The sequence below is a fragment of the Chiloscyllium plagiosum genome, chromosome 18 (genome assembly GCF_004010195.1).
Source record: "Chiloscyllium plagiosum isolate BGI_BamShark_2017 chromosome 18, ASM401019v2, whole genome shotgun sequence".
Classification (NCBI taxonomy): Eukaryota; Metazoa; Chordata; class Chondrichthyes; order Orectolobiformes; family Hemiscylliidae; genus Chiloscyllium; species Chiloscyllium plagiosum.
In genome coordinates, this window is record NC_057727.1 from 33,776,915 (window position 1) to 33,800,589 (window position 23,675).

At 39.7% G+C, this 23,675-nt stretch overlaps 1 protein-coding gene across 5 annotated transcripts in view; it reads left to right on the forward strand.

Annotated features, from left to right (window-relative positions):
• Window positions 1-8,141: 8,141 nt before the first annotated feature.
• Window positions 8,142-23,675, forward strand: part of pxk (PX domain containing serine/threonine kinase) — a 63,225-nt gene continuing 47,691 nt past the window's right edge. The window contains exons 1-5 of one of the 5 annotated variants that reach the window (XM_043708187.1): window positions 8,142-8,159; window positions 17,502-17,552; window positions 19,987-20,034; window positions 21,648-21,834; window positions 22,981-23,058. In XM_043708187.1, the coding sequence (XP_043564122.1) occupies window positions 21,696-21,834; window positions 22,981-23,058 (217 nt within the window). In that variant the 5' untranslated portion in view covers window positions 8,142-8,159; window positions 17,502-17,552; window positions 19,987-20,034; window positions 21,648-21,695. Of the gene's footprint in view, window positions 8,160-12,525; window positions 12,769-17,501; window positions 17,553-19,986; window positions 20,035-21,637; window positions 21,835-22,980; window positions 23,059-23,675 lie in introns of those variants that run through there. The other 4 variants (XR_006314317.1, XM_043708185.1, XM_043708186.1 and 1 more) reach the window with 4 other exon arrangements.

The window sequence follows — 23,675 nt, forward strand, 5'->3', positions numbered from 1 at the left end:
CTCTCAAATCTTTACCACTCAAAAAATAATCTGCCTTCCGATTTTTGCTGCCAAAGTGGATAACCTCACATTTATTCATATTATATTGAATCTGCCATGCATTTGCCCACTACTGAGCCTGTGCAAATCACACTAACATTTCTGCATTCTCCTTGTAGCTTACCCTTTTCACCCAACTTTGTGTTAATTACAAATTTTGAGATATATTTAGTTACCTTTTTTAAATCATTAACAGTATTATGAATAGCTGGGATCCTAAGTACCAATCCCTGTGTATCCCACTATTAACTGCCTGCAAGTCAGAAAAAGACTCATTTTCTGTTTGCTAACAAATTTTCTATCCATATCAATACACTACCTCAATCCCATGCAATTTAACTTTACACATTAATCTTTTATGTGGGACTTTGTTAAACGTCTTCTGACGTCCAAGTAAACAATATCCATTGGCTCCCCCAATCAATTCATTACATCCTCGAAGAACTCCAGTGTTTTCTCAAGCTTGATTTCCCTTTTCCATATCCACTGACTATGTCTGACTCTACCACTGTTTTCAAAGTGTTCTGATATAAAATTCATGATGATGGCATCTTGCATCTTCCCCACTATCAGTGTTAGACTTACAGGTGTATAATTCCCTGTTTTCCCTCTAACTCCTGTATTAAATGATGGGGCTACATTAACTACACTCCAACCTGTAAGAATTGATTCAGAGTTGAAATAATCTTGGAAGACGACCACCAATGCAGCCAATATTTCTATGGTCACTTCCTTAAGTACTTCATGATGTAGATTATTAGGCCCTGAGGATTTATCAGTCTTCAATCTTATCAATTTCACCAACACCATTTTTCTACTAATTTGAATTTCATTCAGTTCCTCCCCACCTCGAAACCCTGTGATCCCCATATTTTCTGGTACATTATTTATGACCTCCCTTGTGAAGACATAAGTTGGTCAACATTTCTTTGTTCTCCTGTTTCTGACTGTAAGGAACCCACATTAGTTTTCACCAAATCTTGTCCCTTTACAAACCTATAGAAACTTTACAGTCACTTCTTATGAACTCTGCAAGACATCCTGGAATAGTGTACATAGAATGGGGAGATGGTGGGACAGTGTTTATGTCTCTAGACTAGAAATTCAGAGATCCAGCATGATGTTCTTGGGGTACAAATTCTAATCCATTCTGACAGCCGGTGGAATTTCAATCAAATTTAGTTAATAAATCTGGAATCGAAACTTACTCTCAATAATCATGAATTTATTGCAAAAACTCATCTGGTTCACTAATAACATTTAGGGAAGGAAATCTGCCATTCTTAGCTCGCCTGATCTAATGTTATTCCAGACCCATCGCAAAGTGCTTGACTCTTCACTGCCCTCTGAACTGGTTTAGCAACCGAATCAATGAAATGGCAATTCGAGATCTGCAAGAAAGGTTGACCTTGCTAGTGACTTCATGTCTCATGAAAGAACAAAGAGAAAATGAATTATATTTATAATTGCAAAATATAAATAGGTAATTCATTCCAACAAGTCAGTGCTAGTGTTTATAGTGCACATAAGGCTCATTCTATTCCTTCTACTTCCATTTCAGCATGTCTTTCTCCTTTCCTTTAATTCATGCAGCTAATTTCCGAAAGCATCTAAGCTTTTTGCCTCAACCACTTTGCAAGTTCCACATTCTAATCACTGTTTGAGTAAGATATTTCTTCTCATAGATCATAGAGTCAGCATGGAAATAGACTCTTCGGTCCAACCCGTCCATGCCGGCCAGATATCCCAACCCAATCTAGTCCCATCTGCCAACACCCGGCCCATATTTCTTCAAACCCTTCCTATTCATATACCCCTCCAGATGCCTTTTAAATGTTGCAATCATACTAGCCTCCACCACTTTCTCTGGCAGCTCATTCCTTGCACATACTACCCTCTACGTGAAAACGTCGCCCCTTAGGTCGCTTTTATATCTTTCCCCTCTCACCCTAAAACTATGCCCTCTCGTTCTGGACTCCCCCACCCCGGGGAAGAGACTTTGAATATTTATCCTATCCATGCCCCTCATGATTTTGTAAACCTCTATGAGGTCACCCCTCAGCCTCCGACGCTCCAGGGAAAACAGCCCCAGTTGATTAAATCTCTCCCTATAGCTCGAATCCTCCAATCCTGGCAACATCCTTGTAAATCTTTTCTGAACCCTTTCAAGTTTGACAACATCCTTCCGACAGGAAGGAGATGAGAATTGCATGCAATAATCCAAAGTGGCCTAACCAATGTCCTGTACAGCCACAGCATGACTGTACAGAATTCTGTACTCACAGTGCTCACCACTGTACCACTGTGCCACCTGTAGTTTCTCCTTAGGTCGCTTTTATATCTTTCCCCTCTCACCCTAAAACTATGCCCTCTCGTTCTGGACTCCCCCACCCTGGGGAAGAGACTTTGAATATTTATCCTATCCATGCCTCTCATGATTTTGTAAACCTCTATGAAGTCACCCCTCAGCCTCCGACGCTCCAGGGAAAACAGCCCCAGTCGATTAAATCTCTCCCTATAGCTCGAATCCTCCAATCCTGGCAACATCCTTGTAAATCTTTTCTGTACCCTTTCAAGTTTGACAACATCCTTCCGACAGGAAGGAGATGAGAATTGCATGCAATAATCCAAAGTGGCCTAACCAATGTCCTGTACAGCCACAGCATGACTGTACAGAATTCTGTACTCAATACTCTGACCAATAAAGGAAAGCATACCAAATGCCTTCTTCACTATGCTATCTACCTGTGACTCCACTTTCAAGGAGCTATGAACTGCACTGTAAGGTCTCCTTGTTCAGTAACACTCCCTAGGACCATACCATACAGTGTATAAGTCCTGCTAAGATTTTGTTTCCCAAAGTGCAGCACCTCACATTTATCTAAATCAAACTCCATCTGCCACTTCTCAGCCCATTGGCCTGTCCAATCAAGATCCCGTTGTAATCTGAGGTAACCTTCTTCGCTGTCCACTAAACCTCCAATTTTGGTGTCATCTGCAAACTTACTAAGTATACCTCTTATGCTCGCATCCAAATCATTTATATAAATGACGAAAAGTAGTGGGCCCAGCACCGATCCTTGTGGCACTCCACTGGTCATAGGCCTCTAGTCTGAAAAACAACCCTCCACCACGTCGAACACGTTACTGATCACCAGTTTCACCAGTTTTCTCATTTCCCCTCCCTTCACCTTACCCCAGTTCCAACCTTCCAGCTCAGCACCATCCTCATGATCTGTCCTACCTGCCAATCTTCATTCCCACCTATCTGCTCCACCTTCCTCTCTGACCTATCACCTTTATCCCCACCTCCATCCACCTATTGCACTCTTAGCTACCTTCTGTCTGCACCACCACCCCCACCTACCTCCCATTTATCTCTCCACTCCGGAGGCTCCCAGCCTCATTCCTGATGAAGGGCTTCTGCCTGAAACATCGATTTTCCTGCTCCTTGGATGCTGCCTGACCTGCTGTGCTTTTCCAGTATCACTCTAATCTTGACTCCATATAGATCACGTCCGTAGATCTGCCCTCGTCAATTCTCTTTGTTACTTCTTCACAAAACTGAATCAAGTTTGTGAGATATGATTTCCCACACACAAAGACATGTTGACTGTCCCTAATCAGTCCTTGCCTTTCCAAATACATGTACATCCTGTCCCTCAGGATTCCCTCCAACAACTTGCCCACCACCGACATCAGGCTCACTGGTCTATAATTCCCTGGCTTGTCCTTACCACCCTTCTTAAACAGTGGCACCATGTTAACTCTGTTTGCCAAAGCTATCACATGATCCTGTTTTGCCCTCCTGATTTCCTATTGCCTTAACACTCTTCTAAGGATTCACTCCATCTATCCTGGTTATACTTGATTTATGCTTCCTTCTTTTTCTTAACCAAACCCTCAATTTCTCTATTCATCCGGCATTCCCTACACCTAACAGCCTTTCCTTTCACGCTAACAGGAATATACTTTCTCTGGACTCTTGTTATCTCATTTCTGAAGATTTCCCATTTTCCAGCCATCCCTTTACCTGCAAACATCTGCCCCCCAATCAGCTTTTGAAATTTCTTGCCTAATAACTTCAAAATTAGCCTTCCTCCAATTTTAGAATTTCAACTTTTAGATCTGGTCAATCCTTTTCCATCACTTTTTTAAAACTAATGGTCGATGGCCCCATAGTGTTCCCCCACTGACACCTCAGTCACCTGCCCTGCCTTATTTCCCAAGAGTAGGTCAGGTTTGCACCTCCTCTAGTAGGTACATCCACATATTGAATCAGAAAATTGTCTTGTACACACTTAACAAATTCCTCTCCATCTGAACCCTTAAAACTACGGCAGTCCCAGTCAATGTTTGGAAAGTCAAAATCCACTAGCATAACCACCCTATTATTCTTACAGATATCTGAGATCTCTTTACAAATCTGTTTCTCAATTTCCCTCTGACTATTAGGGGATTTATAATACGATCCCAATAAGGTGATCATCCCTTTCTTATTTCACAGTTCAACCCAAATAACTTCCCTGGATATATTTCCAGGAATATCCTCCCTCAGCACGCTGTAATGCTATTCCTTATCAAAAACACCCAGCACGCTGTAATGCTATTCCTTATCAAAAACACCACTCCCCCTCCTTGCCTCCCTTTCTGTCCATCCTATAGCATTTGTACCCTGGAACATTAACATGGCTCCATTCCTGAGCCATGTTTCTGTATTTGCTATGATATCCCAATCCCAAGTTCCTAACCATGCCCTGATTTCATCTGCCTTCCCTGTTAGGCCCTTGCATTTAAATAATGCAGTTTAATTTATCAGTCCTACCTTGTTCTCTGCTTTGTCCCTGCCTGCCCTGACTGTTTGACTCACTTCTGTTCTCAACTGTACCAGTCTCTTTCCCCATTATCTCCCTGGGTCACCCCACCCCCCCCAACCTTAATAGTGTAAATCTCCCGAGCAGCTCTAGTAAATCTCCCTACCAGTATATTAGTCCCCTTCCAATTCAGATCCAATCCATCCTTCTTGTACAGGTCACTTCTACCCTCCCTTGTACAGATCAATTCTCCCATACACCAGGTCAATTCTCCCATACACTAGCTCCTTAGCAGATGCATTCATCTGCTTCATCCTCCTATTCCTGTTCTCACTAGCTCGTCACAACGGCAGTAATCCAGATATTACTACTCTTGAGGATCTCTTTTATAAATTCCTGCCTACCTCTTTATATTCTCCATTCAGAATCTCATCCTTTTCCCTTCCTATGTCATTGGTTCCAATGTGTACAATGACTCCTGCTGGTCCTTCTCCCCCTTGAGAACATTCTGCACCCTCTCTGAGACATCATTGATCCTGGCACCAGGGAGGCAACACAGGGAGGCAACACACCATTCTGATTTTTCGCTGCTAGCCACAGAAACATCTGTCTGTGCCTCGGACTAGAGAATCCCCTAACACAATTGATCTCTTGGAACCTGATGTTCCCCTCATTGCATTAGAGCCAGTCTCGATACCAGACACTTGGCTGTTCATGCTACATTCCTCTGAGAATCTATCACCCCCTACATTTTCCAAAACAGCATACTTGTTTGAAATGGGGATAGCCACAGAAGACTCCTGCACTACCTGCCTACTTCTCCAACCTTTCCTGGAGTTAACCCATCTATGTGACTGTACCTGCAACTTTTCTCCCTTCCTATAACTGCCATCCATCACACCCCTTGCGCTTGTAAATTCGTCATTGCCTCTATCTGTCTCTCCAACCGATTCATTCAATCTGATAGAATTCGCAACCAACGACATTTATTGCAGATATAATCCTCAGTAACACAAAAGCTCTCCCTGAACTCCCACATCCGTCAGGAAGATCATATCACTCTACTAAAGGCCATTTTTGCTTCTTTCAATCTACAGACTGAGAAAATAGCACTGTCTTATTCCTCTACAAAACACGACTCCAGGCTAACTTAGTACTTATGGTTTATATTTTTAAGTTTAATCAAGAGACACATCTCAATAAAACTTATAATAAGGAAGAACCCACTCTATTCACTACTGCAGACTTACTGTAAGGCTACACCTAAAAATATTCACTTATCTGTTTCTGTGCTGCGGCGTATCTCAACAATCCTTCAAGATTAGTTGTGAATTTCACTGTTTGTTAATTTTCCCAGATGCACTCTGATGTCCAGTGATACATGAATTCAAACAACAAAGGCAGTAACTGTGCAGGTTCACTGCTGCGTCAGTTAGCAGTGTAAGTTTCTTTCTCTCTCTCCTCCACTGACCTCAACATGTGCTGCATTTGTTTGTTCCTCTCCCTTTTAAAAGTGCTGTTGTTTGGCTTTTTTTCTCCAAAAATTCCAAAACAATGCAACTGCACATAAAACAGTAATTGCTGCTTCTGTAATTTGAGGAAATCACTTTCAACACCTAAACTACCTCAAAAAAAAGAGTAGCCTGTTACAGCCAGATATTTTTCCTCGTCCTCTATCTTGGATTATCCAGAATCCTTTCTCCCTATTATATTTATTTGCCATGCTTTATTAGTACATAGTTCTCTAATGCACCAACTATTTATACTTTGTATAAAATGAGGAACATCAAAAGGCCAAAAATGTAGGAATAGTGCTGACCACCGATCTTCAGAAAGCTTCCCAGAAAACATGCAATGGATTCAAGAGCACAGATGCCCTTTATTGTCACTTTGAATTTGTTGCCTTCTATAGTGCATGTAGGGTGCAGTAGTAAGGTAGTCAGCAGGCAACTTAATCAGCAAATAAAATTGAATAATTCTCATTAGTAGCAAAGCAGAAAGTAGAAAAAAACCAGAGAATATAAATCACTGTGCAGTTATTGAAATAAAAATTGGAACTTACAAGTGAGGTTAAAGCAGAAATATAAAATGTCAGAACATAAACCTTTAAAAGACCTTTTTGAGGCTATGGGGTCTGTACTTGTGAAATTATTGCTTTGGGGCCACAGAGGTTGTTCGACCGAAGCTGTATCTTGCTGCGCTGTCACAACCTCAGTTAATCCTGATTAAATAATGCTTAAGCTTTGCATTGACTATATGGTTACTAGAAGTTCCCAACTGACCAATCATTTTTATGCTGGCTTCACCTTTTTTTGGTGGGCTTGAAGGAACAAATACCTTTCTTTTGTTCTATATTTTATTGTTGTTCTGTGATAAATATAACATTCTAGTAGTGAGGTACTGCATCTATGAATTTTATCCCTGCACTTGTTTTCTGTCTATGTACTAATTAGAACTTAGTACTTTGAAATTTTGTCTTGTTTTGGTGCTCAAATTTTATATTTGATGATTTTCTGCTGGGCAGTGACTCAGCATTGATCTCTGATGCTTTCTTGATGTGTGGTGCTGTTGAGCAGCAAATTGCAAATCAATAATCTAATCAAGTTTTTTTGACCAATGACTGGATTTTACAAGCCCTTGCTAGAATCTGTAATTTTGAATGTGACAATGAGGATGAATTTTATACATTCTTGTATTTCTTAGCTCTGAATTATGATTGGAATTGTCGACATTTATTTGTAGAGACAGGCTCGAAGCAAAGACTTAGCATAATTAACTGAGAAGAAAGTGAGGACTGCAGATGCTAGTGATCAGAGTCAAAAAATGTGGCGCTGGAAAAGCACAGCAGGTCAGGCTGTATTTGAGGAGCAGGAGAATCAAAGTTTTGGGCATAAGCCCTTCATCAGGAAGGTGGGTGGGGGGAAGGGGGCTGAGAGGTAAATAGGAGGGTGGGAGTCGGGGTGGGCGTGGTGGCCTTGATGCCATGTGGTTAGAGAGTTGTAAGATGGAAGATGAGGTATTCTTCCTCCAGGCATCGGGTGCTTGGATTTGGCGGTGGAGGAGGCCCAGGACTTGCATTCCTTGGCAGAGTGTGAGGGGGAGTTGAAGTGGTTGGCCACAGGATGGTGGGATTGTTTGATGCGTGTGTCCCAGAAATGTTCCCTGAAACGTTCTGAGAGTTGGTGTTCTGTCTCCCTAATATAGAGGAGACCACATTGAGAGCGATGGACACAGTAGATGAGGTGATTGTACATGCAGAAAAATCTGCGCTGGATGTGGAAGGATCCTTTCTGGTCTTGGACGGAGGTAAGGGTGGAGATGTGAGCACAGATTTTACACCTCTTACGGCAGTAAGGGAGGGTGTTGGGAGTGGAAGGTGAACTCATGGAATGCTTACCAGCTACCTTCCCCCAAACCCACCCCCACCGTCCTATTTATCTCTCAGCTGCTGACTTCCCCACAACCCCCCCAACATACCTAATGAAGGGTTTATGCCTGAAATATCGATGTTCCAGCTCCTCAGATGCTGCCTGACCTGCTATGCTTTTCCAGTGCCACACATTTCGACAATAATAAACTGAGGAGTCTTGCTGAAAATATGATAATATCTAATAAAAATAAAATTCCTTGCTCTCCTAAGAGACTAACACATGTAAAAATATATGCAGAGTCTTACGTGCGGGATGGCAGTCATTTTCAGATGTTGTATTGTGAATTTTAAGTTATTTTAAAATATTTAACTTCACTGAGATTTGTATTTTTAAATAGGTTACATTGCATAGGACTGCGTAAGATATACTGCATTAAAAATAGGCTATTTGACCAGACTAGTCCAGAGATGTGACCTATTCAAGCCTGCCATCATTTTTCCAAATCTACCTTCATGACTATCTATGTGCTTCTCCTCCATATACTGGACTAGCTTCCCCTTAAATGCAGATATATTATTTGCTTTAACCACTCAATGTGGTGCTTGAGTTTCACATTCTCATCACTCTTTAAGTAAGAACATTTCTTTTGAATTCCCTGTTGGATTTTCTGATACCTATCTGATATTGATTTCCTCTAGTTATATTCTCCTCTGCAAGAGGAGATATCCTCTTTCTATCCAGTCTTTAAAATCTTTGATAATTTTAAAGGTCTCTATTAGGTCACCCCCAGCTTTCTGTCAAGATAAAAGAAACTCGGACTGTCCATCCTGAAATGTATACCCAAGCATTTCTGAAGCTATCCTAGTAAATTCTCTCTGTACCTGCTCCAGTGCCTCTATATCCTGTTTTTAATACAGTGATAAGAACTGCATTCTATACTGTTAAATGTGGTCTAACCACGATTCAGGATTATTTTATCACTTATCAATACTATCCTTCTAGAAATAAAGCCGAGAAATTGAAGTGCTTCTTTCTTGATGGCCTTACTACAACTTTTAGTGATTGGTGTTGTTATGGGGTAGGCTAGACCACTCAAAACCTTCTTAAGTAGGCAGCCTAGACCATAACTTTGCAATTTGTTTCAGTAAGTGTACAGTGAAAATTACCTGGATTAAGGTAGCGAGGTGGACTACCAGGTTTAAAACAGTCAAAAAATGTATTCACAAAATTACACAATGAAACATGAAGAACAGAATAAAGAACCCCTACAGAACTCAGTCTATCCAAACTAGACTTAAGTATGCTGTTCTGAATATTCACAACAGTCCCAATGAGCAAATCCCCTTTAAAACACAGTACAAAAAAGGAACAGATACTTACAAGATAAAGTTAGAAGGCAGAAAGTGAGAGAGTTTGTTTCCACACAGCTCACTGTTGAACCCCCAAACAGTTCTGGACTGAACTCTACTACTCAGCTCAGCTAGAGAGCTGACCACTCCCCTTTCATTATAGAGGTCACTTCTAAACCATGACCACTTTAGCCTGAAGTCTCATCTGTTTACATATTTTAAAAAAGGACTCGCAATACCCCTTAATCTCTGTACCAAACCAGACTGATCAGACCCCGGCCAGGTTTATTACCCCTCTGAAAAAAGTCAAGGACAGAGTCTCCTTGATCCAAGGAACAGCTTTTGGAAAAAAGGGACAGTGTATTTATGTCCTGGGATTTCTTTGCTCCTTTACCCTATATGGTCCTGCACTTTCTAACTAATAACTGATCTCCAGATTCCTCCGACCAAAATATCCCCACATTTACTTGTGTTGAACTTAATTTACCAATTATTTATTAATGTTCTTTTATAATTTGTTGAGGTCCTCCTAAACACTCAGGATCCCACCCCCAATTTGGTGCAAATTGAGAAACTGTGTTTACAATTCCAAGGTCCAACTCATTAATGTAAAACAAGAACAGCAATGATCCCAACACTGATTTTTTGGAACACTAGTTGCCACCATCTGCCATTTTGAATAGCTATCCTTCATCTGGCTGTCTGCTTCATGTCTTGATGCAAGTTAGCAATACATTCTGCCAGTTGGCTCCTGACTTCATATTCTCTATTTTCATTGATCTGTTATGGGACAACTTATTTACAGACCTTTTGAAAATCCAGATAAACCATGTTTATTGCATTACCTTCTACTTTCTAAGTTATCTCTTCAGAAAAATCAAGAATTGTTCAAGTAAGATTTTCCCTTTGAAATCCACACTGACTATTCATTACCATGTATTTATTTTTGAGGTGTTCTTCTATGGTCTCATTCAGTATGGATTCCTTTACATTTCCTGAAACTGATGTCACCGCTGCCTTACAGCACCAGGGGCCTGGGTTCAATTCCAGCCTTAGGTGACTGGCTGTGTGGAGTTTGCTCATTCTCCCTGTGTCTGCATGAGTTTCCGCCGGTTTCCTCCCATACTCCAAAGATGTTGTGAAATTTGAAAGGGTTCAGAAAAGATTTTTAAGGATGTTGCCAGGGTTGGAGGATTTGAGCTATATGGAGAGGCTGAACAGGCTGGTGTTGTTTTCCCTGGAGCGTCCGAGGTTGAGGGGTGACCTTATAGAGGTTTACAAAATCATGAGGGGCATGGATAGGATAAATAGACAAAGTCTTTTCCCTGGGGTTGGGAGTCCAGAACTAGAGGGCATAGGTTTACGGTCAGAGGGGAAAGATGTAAAAGAAACATAAGGGGCAACGTTTTCACACAGAGGGTGGTACATGTATGGAATGAGCTGCCAGAGGAAGTGGTGGAGGCTGGTACAATTGCAACATTTAAAGCCATTTGGATGGGTATATGAATAGGAAGGGTTTGGAGGGATATGGGCCGGGTGCTGGCAGGTGGGACTAGATTGGGTTGGGATATCTGGTCGGCATGGATGTTTTGGACTGAAGGGTCTGTTTCCATGCTGTCCATCTCTATGACTCTATGTGGATTGACCATGCTAAATTGCCCTGTAGTGTCCAGGAAGTGCAGGCCAGATGGATCAGCCATGGTAAATGTGGAGTTATGGAGATTGGGTGAGATGCTCTTTGGAGGGCTGGTGCAGACTGGATGGTCTCTTATGTAATGTAGGGATTCTATGATTCTGTGTTAAGATAACTTGTCCAAACTTACCTGGATATGTTCTGTTCGTATTCTTAAATATATAAATTTTATTAGTTATCAACCAGTTCTCTGGCACTACACCTTACTCTAATGAATTAATAATGAGTGTAACATCTCTATCTCTTTCCTGGATTCTTTTAAAATGCAATCCATCTGGGGCAGAAATCTTTTGAGTTTGATTAGCTTATTTGATAAGTTCTTGTTTTAATTTTAAAAGCACTGATATAATTGATAATCTCACGATTTAACCTCATATCTACTTGTTCTTTATTCCAGATAAACGCTAAAATGAAAATGATTATTTAAAACTTTTGTTATCTCTTTAATCTCCCCTGTGGTGTCACCCTTTCTATCCAATAATAGCCATATTCCTATCACAACCTTTTTTAATTGATGTATCTGTAAAATATTATGTTGTCTTGTTGTATGTTCCTTGATAATTTAATGTCATCGTCTCTCTTTGCCTTTCTGTATTTTCAACTTTTCTCCTATTCTCCTGGTATTTAGTCTTATGACACTGCCTGCTAGTATTCTAAATATACACCTAACTCCTACCACTGTTGTTTCCTTACGTATTCACGCTTAGAGTCTCACTAGCGTGTTTCTTTCGAATATGCTTTTACGTCGTTGCCAATGAGTAACATTAAGCAATGACAAGCGCCCACGATTCATTTCTTAAACATGCTGTGCGTAAGCTGTATGAATGATGTTTCGATCCGATTTTATTCGAAATACACATTTCATATTTAAAGAAGGGTTATTATAAGTTGCAAAATTCACGCTTCCTTTGGCCTTGATTGTTTAACTGATTTCTGCTGGATTACACATCTTTATATTTCAGATCTATTTCCCAATTAGTTTCAAGCATTTTTTTAAAATGACGAATATAGACTTCTCCCGGGCTCTGTTGCAACTGTGCATCGTGACCTGGCACCTTTCCAGTGTACTTTGCCTGTGTGTTCCAGTGGTTTTCCTCCGCTGTGTGTGTATACAGCGGGGGGGGGGAGATACTGAGTGCCAGAGGTGCCCCTAGCTCAGTGAGGTGGTGGAGTGTAGGACCCTGCGGGCTCTGTGTGTGTCACAGCGCGGGGGGGTGTTAGTGAGGCTCTGTGTGTGTCACAGCGCGGGGGGGTGTTAGTGAGAGGGTGGAGTGTAGGACCCCGCGGGCTCTGTGTGTGTCACAGCGCGGGGGGGTGTTAGTGAGAGGGTGGAGTGTAGGACCCCGCGGGCTGTGCCCTCACATGTTGCCGAGCACCGAGCCTGCCCGCCCGCCCTCGCCATGGCGTTCATGGAGAAGAAGAGCCCGGGCAAGGTGCTGCTGGACGACACGGTGCCGCTGAGCTGTATGATCGAGGCCAGCCAGAACCTGCAATCGCACACGGTGAGTGCGGAGAGAGAGGCCTGGCCCCAGGCTCCCGGGGGCCCGGGACAGTGGGGAGGAGGTGCCTAGGCCGCGGCTCCGCTCTGGAAGCCGGCCTGGTGCCGGCCGGGAGCTGATGTGAAAGCCGGCTTGTGGCAAGCGACAGGCCGGGATCCCGAGTCCTCCTTTCGGCTGGAAGCCCCGTCACTCCCCGGAGAGCTGGAGCAGTTCATGTTTGTGAAATTATTGTAGTGTTCAGTATCTGCTCTGTCACTGGACTGACACTGGCGAAGGGCTGCAACATCCCAGGGTCCCGTCCCCCCCGCCTCCAGCTTGGTGCCGTTCATTACTACACACATTCCAACTGAACTGTATTTATTGAAGTGTTAATATTTTTGTATTCTGTTTGTTACTAGCTAAAACATTGTAAAAGCTGATGAGTAGTCATAATAACTTTAATTAATAACCATTCCTCGAATTTGCAGCAACTGCTCAAGTATACTTCTATCCTACACACAAGTAAAAATACCCCTGCTGAATTATTGCTTAAATTACGTGTTTAAATATCTCTGTACAGGTTCTGCCACAACCCTGATGTGACAATTGCACTATTTATTCCTCTTCATTCGGACACCATGTAGGTTTTACCTGACAATCAGCAGTGGTTTCATGATCATAATTAGACTGTACATCTCAGTTTTTAAAATTCTACCCACCTTCCTTGGAGGGATTTTAACTTGGGTCCCCAGGACATTACCTCGGTGTCTGCATTGCTAGTCTAGTGTCATAGAGATGGACAGCACAGAAACAGTTCAACTCATCCAATCTAACCAGATCAGACCATCCCAATATAACCTAGTCCTATTTGGCGCATATCCTTCTAACCCTTTATATTCATAAACCCATCAGATGCATTTTAAATATTGTAATTGTACCTGCCTGCACCACTTCCTCTGGCAGTTCATTCCATGCATGCATCATCTGTGTGAAAATGTTGCCCCTTAGGTCCCTTTTAAATTTTTTCCCTCTCGCCTTAAATCTATGTCCTCTAGTTTTGGACTGCCCTACCCTAGGGAAAAGACCTTATCCATGCCCATTATGATCTTCTAAATTTCTGTAAGATCACCCCTCAACCTCTGATGCTTCAGGGAAAATAGCCCCAACCTATTCAGCCTCTCCCCATAGCAGTGATAATACTACAAGACCAATGCTTCCCCATTACTACCAGTGCAGTCACTGCCTTTGTAGCTATTTTGTGTAAAAAATCATAGAACGCAACTCATCTGTTTGGGGAACTGATTGGCCTTTTTCTGCAGTATATTTTCCCCAGTGATGGTTATTTTGCCACTTGCCACAATGTATTTTTTTTCTTTCAATTTGATATTATCCTTAACTTCCTAGGTTAATAAAGGTCAGTTTATCCCCTTCCTTGAGTCCTTCCTCAATGCAATATATCCTTGTTGTAAGTCATGAACTATTTCTTAAATATCTGCCAGTGAGCTTTGAGTGTGTAGTGGAACTTCCTCCTTTCTGATGCTATTTGTAGTATGGAAGTAAATATGTGCATTCTTCAACTAACTCAGTCATTTTCACTTCCTTTATTAAATGTTTGGGTTAGATTTCAGGACTGAAGTTTCTTACCATGAAATTTTCCTACTGTTCTCTCAGTGAAAGTGTTTGGGTATACAATATGCATAGTACAGTTTAAATGACCTCCTGATCAGTCTGTCTCCCTTATCTCAACTGCCAAGTTGCAGTTTTGTAAAATTCTAAGAATATTTTTGAGAATATTGGTGTCACCAAAATAAAAGTTACTGATCTAATTAAGAAAAAATACAAAAGGTTGTTTGTTGAGAATGAGATTTGAAGTTTTTATTAAAATTCAGTTAAGTTGTTTAGTGTGCAACATGTCACTGCCAAAGGAAACTCAGATCAAATTTTAGAATTTCCTGTGTGAAAGTAGTCTCTTAAATGAGAGAAATTTAGAGCCTTTTGTTCTGTATTCCATACTGGAAAGTTGTGTTCTATGGTGTCTTGCATCATTTTTTAATCCAGTTCCATCTCCAATGAGTGTATTTTTACACTGTTATTTTTGTCCTTTTCTCTGCTTGTGTCCAATTTTTGTTTTATGTCCAAAGCTCTGCATTTCCTCTCTCAACCATTGCATGTTTCTTCCTCTCGGAAGCTTAATTTCTCTTAACCTACCTTGTGACCTGGCTGCCTCTTGTTATTTTCTTGTGTAGCTTGATGTATATTATTTCATTGCACATTCTTTAAAACTTCTTTGGATATATTATTGTGTTAAAGCTACTTTATGGTGCTTAAATAACAAGTAATTATATCACCAAATAATCCGAGAAGTGTTCCCTCTGGTTTTCATGCTGGACATCAGCATCTGCTTGTTGAATATTGTTTCCTGTTTACTGTGTGAATTTCTTTGTTTTCTTTTCCTGCTGCATTATTTATTGTTGTTTGAAATGCTTGTGTTTATGCAAAAAACTTTTTTTGAAAGAAAAAAAACATAATGTTTATTTGGGAACAAATGTACCTAGGATAACATTTAATTTGTTATCTTGTAAAATGATCTTAGTCTTGACTCATCCTTTAATGAATTTCCCTGTCAGGCTCAGTACCCATTCTTAGTCAGTTAAGGCAAAAGTAACAAATTACCTCATTAAACCAAAATATTTAAAAGGTCATAAATTGCAAAAATATGATAAGCGTAAGTGAATATAATTGTGGTTTAAGTATTGTGCCCGAATCCACTCTCATTAACCTATTCTACATTCTTTCTGTTGCCTTCACTTGCCCCATAAAATGTGGGCCCAAAATTGGATCCAATACTTCAATTCAACCAAAGACAAACTTTTTATAAACATTTATCATACATTCCTTGATTTTATATTTTGTGCCTCTCTCTATGAAGTCCAGTACCCCATCTATTTTATCATTGACTGTCTCAACTTGCCTGAATGATTTGAGCACATATACCCAAATGCTGCACCTGTTTTAGAATTGTGCTTTTCCAGTGCCACCCTTTTTGACTCTGACTCTCCAACATCTGCAGTCCTCATTTTCTCCCACTTTAGAATTGGGTCCTTTATTTTGTATTTTTTTTCTTTGTTGTTCTGACCAAACTATATTGCAATTAACACTTCACTGCATTTATTTTTTTCATTTGCCGTGTGTATGTTCATTCCATGAGCCTGTCAATGCCCTCTTGAAGTCAATCATTACTCTCTTCACAGTTCACAATTTGTACAAATTCTGTATCATCTGCACATTCAGAAATGACATCCTACACAACCAAGTCTCGGTCATTTTATTTGAAAAGCTATGGTCATTGTACTGATCTCTGAGAAACCCCACTTGTAAATCTTCCTGTAGTCTGAAACAACTGTTCACCATTGTTCTTTGTTTCCTATCACTTAGCCAAGTTTATGTCCTTACTGCCACTGTCCCTATTATTCTGTTGGGTTTAACTTTGCTGTCAAGTCTATTATGTGGCATTTTATCAAATGTCTTTTTAAAGTCAGTGTACTCCACGCTAACTTCATTACCCTCATCAATCATTTCTGTCGCCTCATCAAAAACACTAAATTAAATTAGATAAACAGGATTTAACCTTAACACATCTGTGCTGGTGTTCCCTATTAATCTACACTTGTCCAAATGCCAATACTTTTGCCCAAACTCATCATCTTTCAAAGCTTTCTCACCATAAGATTAAACTGATGGGCCTGCTGGTGGTGGGTTTATCCTTACACCCTTTTTTGATTAAGATGTAACATTTGTAGCTCTTCAGTCCTTTGGTTCCACCTAAGTAGGAATGGATGATTGTGGTTTGTACCCATGCAGTTTTCTCCCTTGCTTCCCTCCTGTCCTGTCCTCTATTACACTGGATGCAGGGCCTTGGGAGTTGCAGGTAGAGAGGGTGGTGGAAAAGGCATTTGGCATGCTTGCCTTCATTGGTCAGAACATTGAGTTTAGGAGTTGGGACGTCATGTTGTGGCTACTTATAGAGCTCTGTATACAATTTTGGTTGCCTTTCTGTAGGAAGAATGTTGTTAAATCTGTGAAGGTTCAGAGAAAATTTACAAGGATGTTTCTGGGACTGGAGTGTTTGGGTGATAGGGAGAAGCTGAATAGGCTGGGGCTTTTTTCCTCTCGAGCGTTGGAAGCTGAGGGAGTGACCTTTATTGAGGTCTATCAAATCATGAGGGGAATAGATAGAATGATTAGCCAAGGTCTTTTTTTGTAAGTTGGAAAAATTAGTGTGTATAGGTTTACAGTGAGAGGGGAAAAATTTAAAAGGGACCTGAAGGGTAACTTTTTCATGAAGAGGGTGGTGTGTGTATGGAATAAGCTGCAAGAGAAAGTGGTGGAGACAGGTACAGTTATGACTTTTAAAAGGCATCTGGGTATATGAATAGAAAGGGTTAGAGGAATATGGGCCAAATGCTGGCAAATGGGATGGACGAGTTGGACCAAAGGGTCTGTTTTCTATGCTGTATGACTGTAACTAATGAAGAAAACTAGAATTTGAACTTCATATCTTAGACATTACTCCAGGGCTTGCCTTTTCTTACAAAGCCAGTTTAAAGCAATCTGCTGCTCTCAACTAAAAATCTAATTTCTGAACCAGCAATAATTGTTGGCATGCTCACATTTCAGCCCATTGTATTGTACTTTAAAAGAATGAGGCATTATGTTCCTGCCTTGCTCTAATTTGCATATCTCGTTTACTTTTATAGGAATACATTATTCGTGTACAACGTGGAGTTTCAGCAGAAAACAGTTGGCAGGTATGTAATTTCAATGTAATTCTTTCACCCTATTACATTTTTATCAGTTAATTGTGTATAGCACCTAGAAGGTATCCAAGCATCATCTATCTCCTAATAAAGAGCAGTTGCCTAAGAACAATACTGAAAATGTGTTGCTGGAAAAGCACAGCAGGTCAGGCAGCATCCAAGGAACAGGAGAATCGACGTTTCGGGCATAAGCCCTTCTTCAGGAATTCCTAAAGAAGGGCTTATGCCCGAAACGTCGATTCTCCTGTTCCTTGGATGCTGTCTGACCTGCTGCGTTTTTCCAGCAACACATTTTCAGCTCTGATCTCCAGCATCTGCAGCCCTCACTTTCTGCCTAAGAACAATAGTTGTGCTTTATGTATGCCCACTTTACTGAATAAATACAAGTACTGAGTCGATAATTTAATTCAAATATACTTGATGTCAAGGGGACAAATAATTTAATGTGCTAATAGTTTGCAAAAAAGAAGCACTGGTTTTATCATAGCTATTGAAATTTGGCTTTACTCTGAATTGATTTATTTTCTGTTAACCGAAGCAACCTCTACTTGGTTACTAGAGATGAAATAAAAATAAATAAGTACTGTCTTGTCATTTCTGAATTATGAAGTCACCTTATTTCTGGGATTAAGTTAAATCATGTGGATTTTCTACATGAATGATTTTTCTACGAAAATGTTGCGGAGGAAGTTTTCTTTTTGTGCAGACTTTAATTTTTCCTGTCCAGTTTCCCAGTGTCTCTATGAAGTACTAAAGGTGCTTTATAATTATCTGTGAGGAGTGACTCTGTAGCAAAATGGTAATATCAATGATCTAGCAATCCAGAGGTCTGGGCTAATGCTGAGGAGATAAGAGTTTAAAAATGGTAGCTGGGAGAATTTAATTTCAATTAATCTGAATTCAAATTTGTCTCAATAATGATAATGAAGCTACTGGATTATCATAGAAACTTACCTGGTTTACCAACCTCCTTTAGGGAAAGAAATCTGCCCATCTTTATTTGTTCTGGGTTACCTGTGACCCCAGACCTGTAACACCATGATTGCCTCTTAACTGCTCTCTGAAGTAGCAAGCTGCTCAGTTGCATCAAACCATTGTGGCAAAACCAAACATTGTGGCTGTATCAATACCACATTGATTGCATTGGTTCAGGAAAGTGTCTCATCACAGTTTTTTCAAAGGCCATTGGACCAGCACAGTCACATCCTGATAATGAATTTTAAAAAAATGTTATGACCACCCTAGTTTTGATGTGGCCATTTGAGAATTTCTGGTCTTAATACGTGGCAAAATTGTGAAGTGTCCCTAACTTAATCAGACTGTTATTTCCCTATATCATAGTAACAAGTATGATTCAGTGTAACACTCCCATCCTTGAGACAGGAGATTGAATTAGAAACATGAATTCAAAATCGATGCAGATATTTCAACATAGTACTGAGGAAATAATGTAGTCAGGCCTCTTTGTCTTCAGGTGGACGTAAAATAATCTACAGCTGTAACTATAGATCAGTGGAGGAAGGGGAAGTTATCCCTCACATTCTGCCTAATACTTATCCCTCTGTTGGTGAAAATCCAATCGTCTAATTGTTATGTCATTTTTTTTGGATTTTGTTGTGAACATATTGTGTGTAGTAACTAGACGTCAATGCACTTAATTAGCATTGAAACATATCTCTCTAAACCCTTCCTATTCATATACCCTCCAGATGACTTTTAAATGTTATAATTTTACTTGCTTCCACCACTTCCTCTGGCAGCTCATTCAAACCCCCCCTCAAACGTTACCCCTTCAAGTCCCTTTTAAATCTCTCCCCTCTCACCTTGAACCTATGCCTTCTAGTTTTGATCTCCCCTACCCTGGGGAAAAAGAGCTTGGCTATTCACCCTATCCACACCCCACATGATTTTATAAACCTCTGTGAGGTCGTGGCGCTCTGGGAAAGAAGACCCCATTTAAGGCATTCAGTTTCAGCACTAAATACAGCTCCTAAGAATATGCCTCCACAAAAACCATCTGCTCTGTCAGTGTGGTATTTTTCAATTTATGACACTAGTCGACCTGTACCATCTGAATGAAATTGCCAAACAGTGCAAAATTGAGCACAGTTTTGTGTGGCATGTCCACTGAGTGGAGAGAAATTTTGTCCTGTCAGATTGAAAGTTCATTATGCCCTTGACTATATCATCTTTTCCTGGGTAGTAATCACATTTGGTAACATTTTCACCCCAGGAATATCATCATCCATAGAGTGGTAGTTTACTATTAAGGTTAAATTGAAGATTTTACGATTTTTTAATGAATCAAAAGATGCTCATTTATTGAGCCTGGCATTATTTTGTGTTAAGACCTGAAATATTTATGCAGTGTAATTACAGAATCTAAAGGCAAACAGTCATGATTTATAATTTTTTTTATTTTCAGGTTATCAGAAGATACAGTGACTTTGATGTCCTGAATGCTAGTTTACAGGTATCTCATTTATTATTATTTTCCTTTATTTTTAATATGCTCCAGGAGGAGACCAGTTTTGTGAAATTTGAAAAATGTCTGACTTGCTAAGAGAAAGCATTCCTGTGAGCAATTCTTAATATTAAAGATTAAAGGAATAAAGTATAAAAATTGAGTCATTCAAAGTTTGTTAGATGGAATTCCAAAATGTCATTAGTTTTGTACTAATTTTATATCTTAAAAAGGTCGGCTTGCAGAATATTACAAAGACTAAATTTTAAATCTTATTTTGTCATAGATTAATTGCTTATGAATATTTTAAAATTATACAGTATAGTACAGCACAGGAACAGGCCTTTTAACCCACCAAGCTGATTACTAATTCTGATTTAGACTTCCTACTTATTACTCGTACATGATTTCTGCCCCTCATGTTCACCTCCCGTTCATTCACCTATCAAGATATACCTTAAACATTGCTAAAGTGCCTGCTTCTACCACCTCCACTGGTTATGCGTTCCAGGAACTCCCCAACCTCTGCGTGAAAATCTTTCCCCACACATCTCCCCTAAACGTACCCCTCTCACCTTGATCCTGTGCTTTTTGTAGTTGACCTCTCCACCCCAGGGAAAAAGCCTCTGACTATCCACCCTATCCAAGCCTCTCAGCATTTTGAAGATCTTGATCAGGTCGCTCCTCAGCCTTTGTCTTTCCAGTGAAAGCAATCCAAGTTTATCCAACCTCTCATCGTAACTAAAACCCTCCAGATCAGGCAATATCTTGGTAAACTTTCTCTGCACCTTCTCCAAAACATCCCCATTCTTCAGGTAGTGTGGCAACCAGAACTGCATGCAGTATTCCAAATTTATACAGTTGTAACATAACTTGCCAACTTTTATATTTAATGCCCTAGCTGATGAAGGTAAGTGTGCTGTATGCCTTCTTGACCACCTGTAGTGCCACTCTGTATGCCCAGATCTTTCTATATGTCAATGCTCCTGAGGGTTCTACCATTTATTGTATAACTCGAACCTGAATTTGATCTTCCAAAATGCATCACCTTGTATTTGTCTGGATTAAACTCCATCTGCCATTTCTCTGCCCAGTTTAACAATCTATCTATATCTCACTGTATCCTTTGACAATCCTCCTCACAATCTGCAACTCTGCCAATTTTGGTGTCTTCTGCAGACTTACTAATTAGACCACCTACATTTTTCTCCAGATCATTTATATATGCATTACAAACAACAAAGCTCCTTGCAGAACACCACCAGTTACTGATCTCCATTCTGTAGAGCATCTTTCCACCACCACTGTCTTCTATGACCACTGTGCATTATTATCCATTATTAGAAGTTGCCATTATAATGCTTGCAAGTCAAAAGAATAAATTTACTATTGTGGAATATAAATTTGTTAAATCGTAAACATAAAATAATGTTGGGGTCTAAATTAGAGTGGTGCTGGAAAAGCACAGCAGGTCAGGATGCTGCCTGACCTGTTGTGTTTTTCCAGCACCACTCTAATCCAGACTCTGATTTCCAGCATCTGCAGTACCCACTTCTGCCATAAAATAATGTTGTCAAGTAATCAGTGTTCTTACAGTTACACTAAATTTGAGTTTATTACAGATCTCGGGCCTAATCCTACCTCTACCTCCCAAAAAGCTAATTGGAAATATGGATCCTGAGTTCATAGCAGAAAGACAAGAAGGACTTCAGAATTACCTGAATTTCATCACAACACAGCATATGCTGTCAAACTGTGAACTGGTTAAAAAGTTTCTTGATCCCACCAACTATTCATCGAACTACACTGGTCAGTGCTTCAAAAGTGGACTTATGTGCTTTACTATCATTTGATTTAACTTTTAAGTTGAGTTACAGAAAATTGCATCCACTATGAATTAGTACACTGTTTTGGATGATTGAATTGGTTCCTTGCTGCAACAACAATATAGCTCTTGGGGTGAAAGGAATCAATGGGTATGGTGAGAAAGAAGAAACAGAGAATGGAATTGGCCAATCAGCCATGCTTGAAAGATGGAGCAGTTTTGACGGACTGAATTGCCTGTTCCTCCTATTTTCTGTTCTTGTGCAAAGCTCTCAAAATTTAAATATTATTTTTAAACACTATAGGTATTTGTAAAGGCATTGATTTAAGTTAAGGGTTGAAAACAGTAAAAATTCAGCTTCTTTAGTTCTTAAACTTTAATTGAAATTAGAGTTACACTCCTTTTTGGCTTTCATTAGTTAAATCATTGTTCACTCCTGGCTTTGGTTTGGCTTGTAAGTGGTGACATTCATTGAGTGCTTTGCACAGGTGCTATTTTTTGTGTTTGAACTTGGGCATTGATTGTGAAGCAGTCATCATTAAGTCTAGGGCAATGCTATAATATCATTGGCTCACATACTTCACTAACAGATTTCTAGATAGCATTTGGAAGCTTATGATCTTTTGAGTTGACTTTTCATTGTTCCTGGTATGGGAACCTGTGGCCAGTTGTAACCCCTTGCCGCTCTGCTATCTTAGCTGTGATTAGTGAGCTCCTTACACATGAAGAATTAAGTTTTATTTTAAATGAAGTCTAAGAGCAATATGATAGTTAAATTATTTCCATTGATTTAATCAAAATTGATGTTTCATTGTTGAGCAACTCATGTTTAAAATTAAATGGAATAAACTGAAAAGGGGAAAAGCATTGCAAGTTCTTGCAGCTGAATCAATGAACCAAATAAGATTTGCAAACCCGTGTTGTTTCTATAAATAGTAACCCTTAAGTCACAGTTGTTAGTTACTTCATATCCCATATTCCTATCAAGTATGACGAGTACTGTAAACCATTTTTAAAGTCATTTTTGTTTCTTTATCAGTTTAAGACTGACTTATTTTTCATTATTATGAATTGGACATGTTTATGCAATGGTTTACAATCCTTTTTTCCCTCTCTAACATGCAAAACAGAAATCGCCTTACAGCAGGTATCCATGTTCTTCCGTTCTGAACCGAACTGGGAGGTGGTAGAACCACTGAAGGAAATAGGTGAGTGTAATCTATGCATTTTTATTGTGTGAACTGTTGTGCTTATTGAGGAGAGATGTTTCATAATTAGGGTTTAGAAAACACTCTTGCTTGTTTCCAGTACATGCAGAAAGGTTTGCAAATGTGGTGTTAGCATCTTTGTGTTCTTGTGATTATTTTTATTCCTAGTTGCAATGACATTGTTTTTAAAGTTGTCACCTCTCTGGCTAGTATTGAATTGTAAGTAGTTCTTTGATTATAGCAGTGGATTATGGCTTCCTCAATTTTTTTCACAGAGGACCTTAACAGTTGACAAAAAAAATCTTTTATCTCATTGTTAAGTAAGATGAGTCCTGGTGATGATAAACATTCTATTTTTTTTTAAATCTTGCACTTTTGTGCTTGCCATATCCTTTTGCATAGATTGAATGTTCATCAGTTTTGTAAAATGTCTTCTCAACTTAGTTCTATTTTGGTTATTCACCAAAGCCAAAACCTTGTATCCAGCTTAAGTATTCTTTGCAAAGTGTATTCCTTCATAATCAATGCTATCCAATCAGATTTTAAGATTTTAAAAAATATCCAAGATGCAGATAATGATATTATGTTAAATTTAAGTTCTGAGGCAAATGGATTAT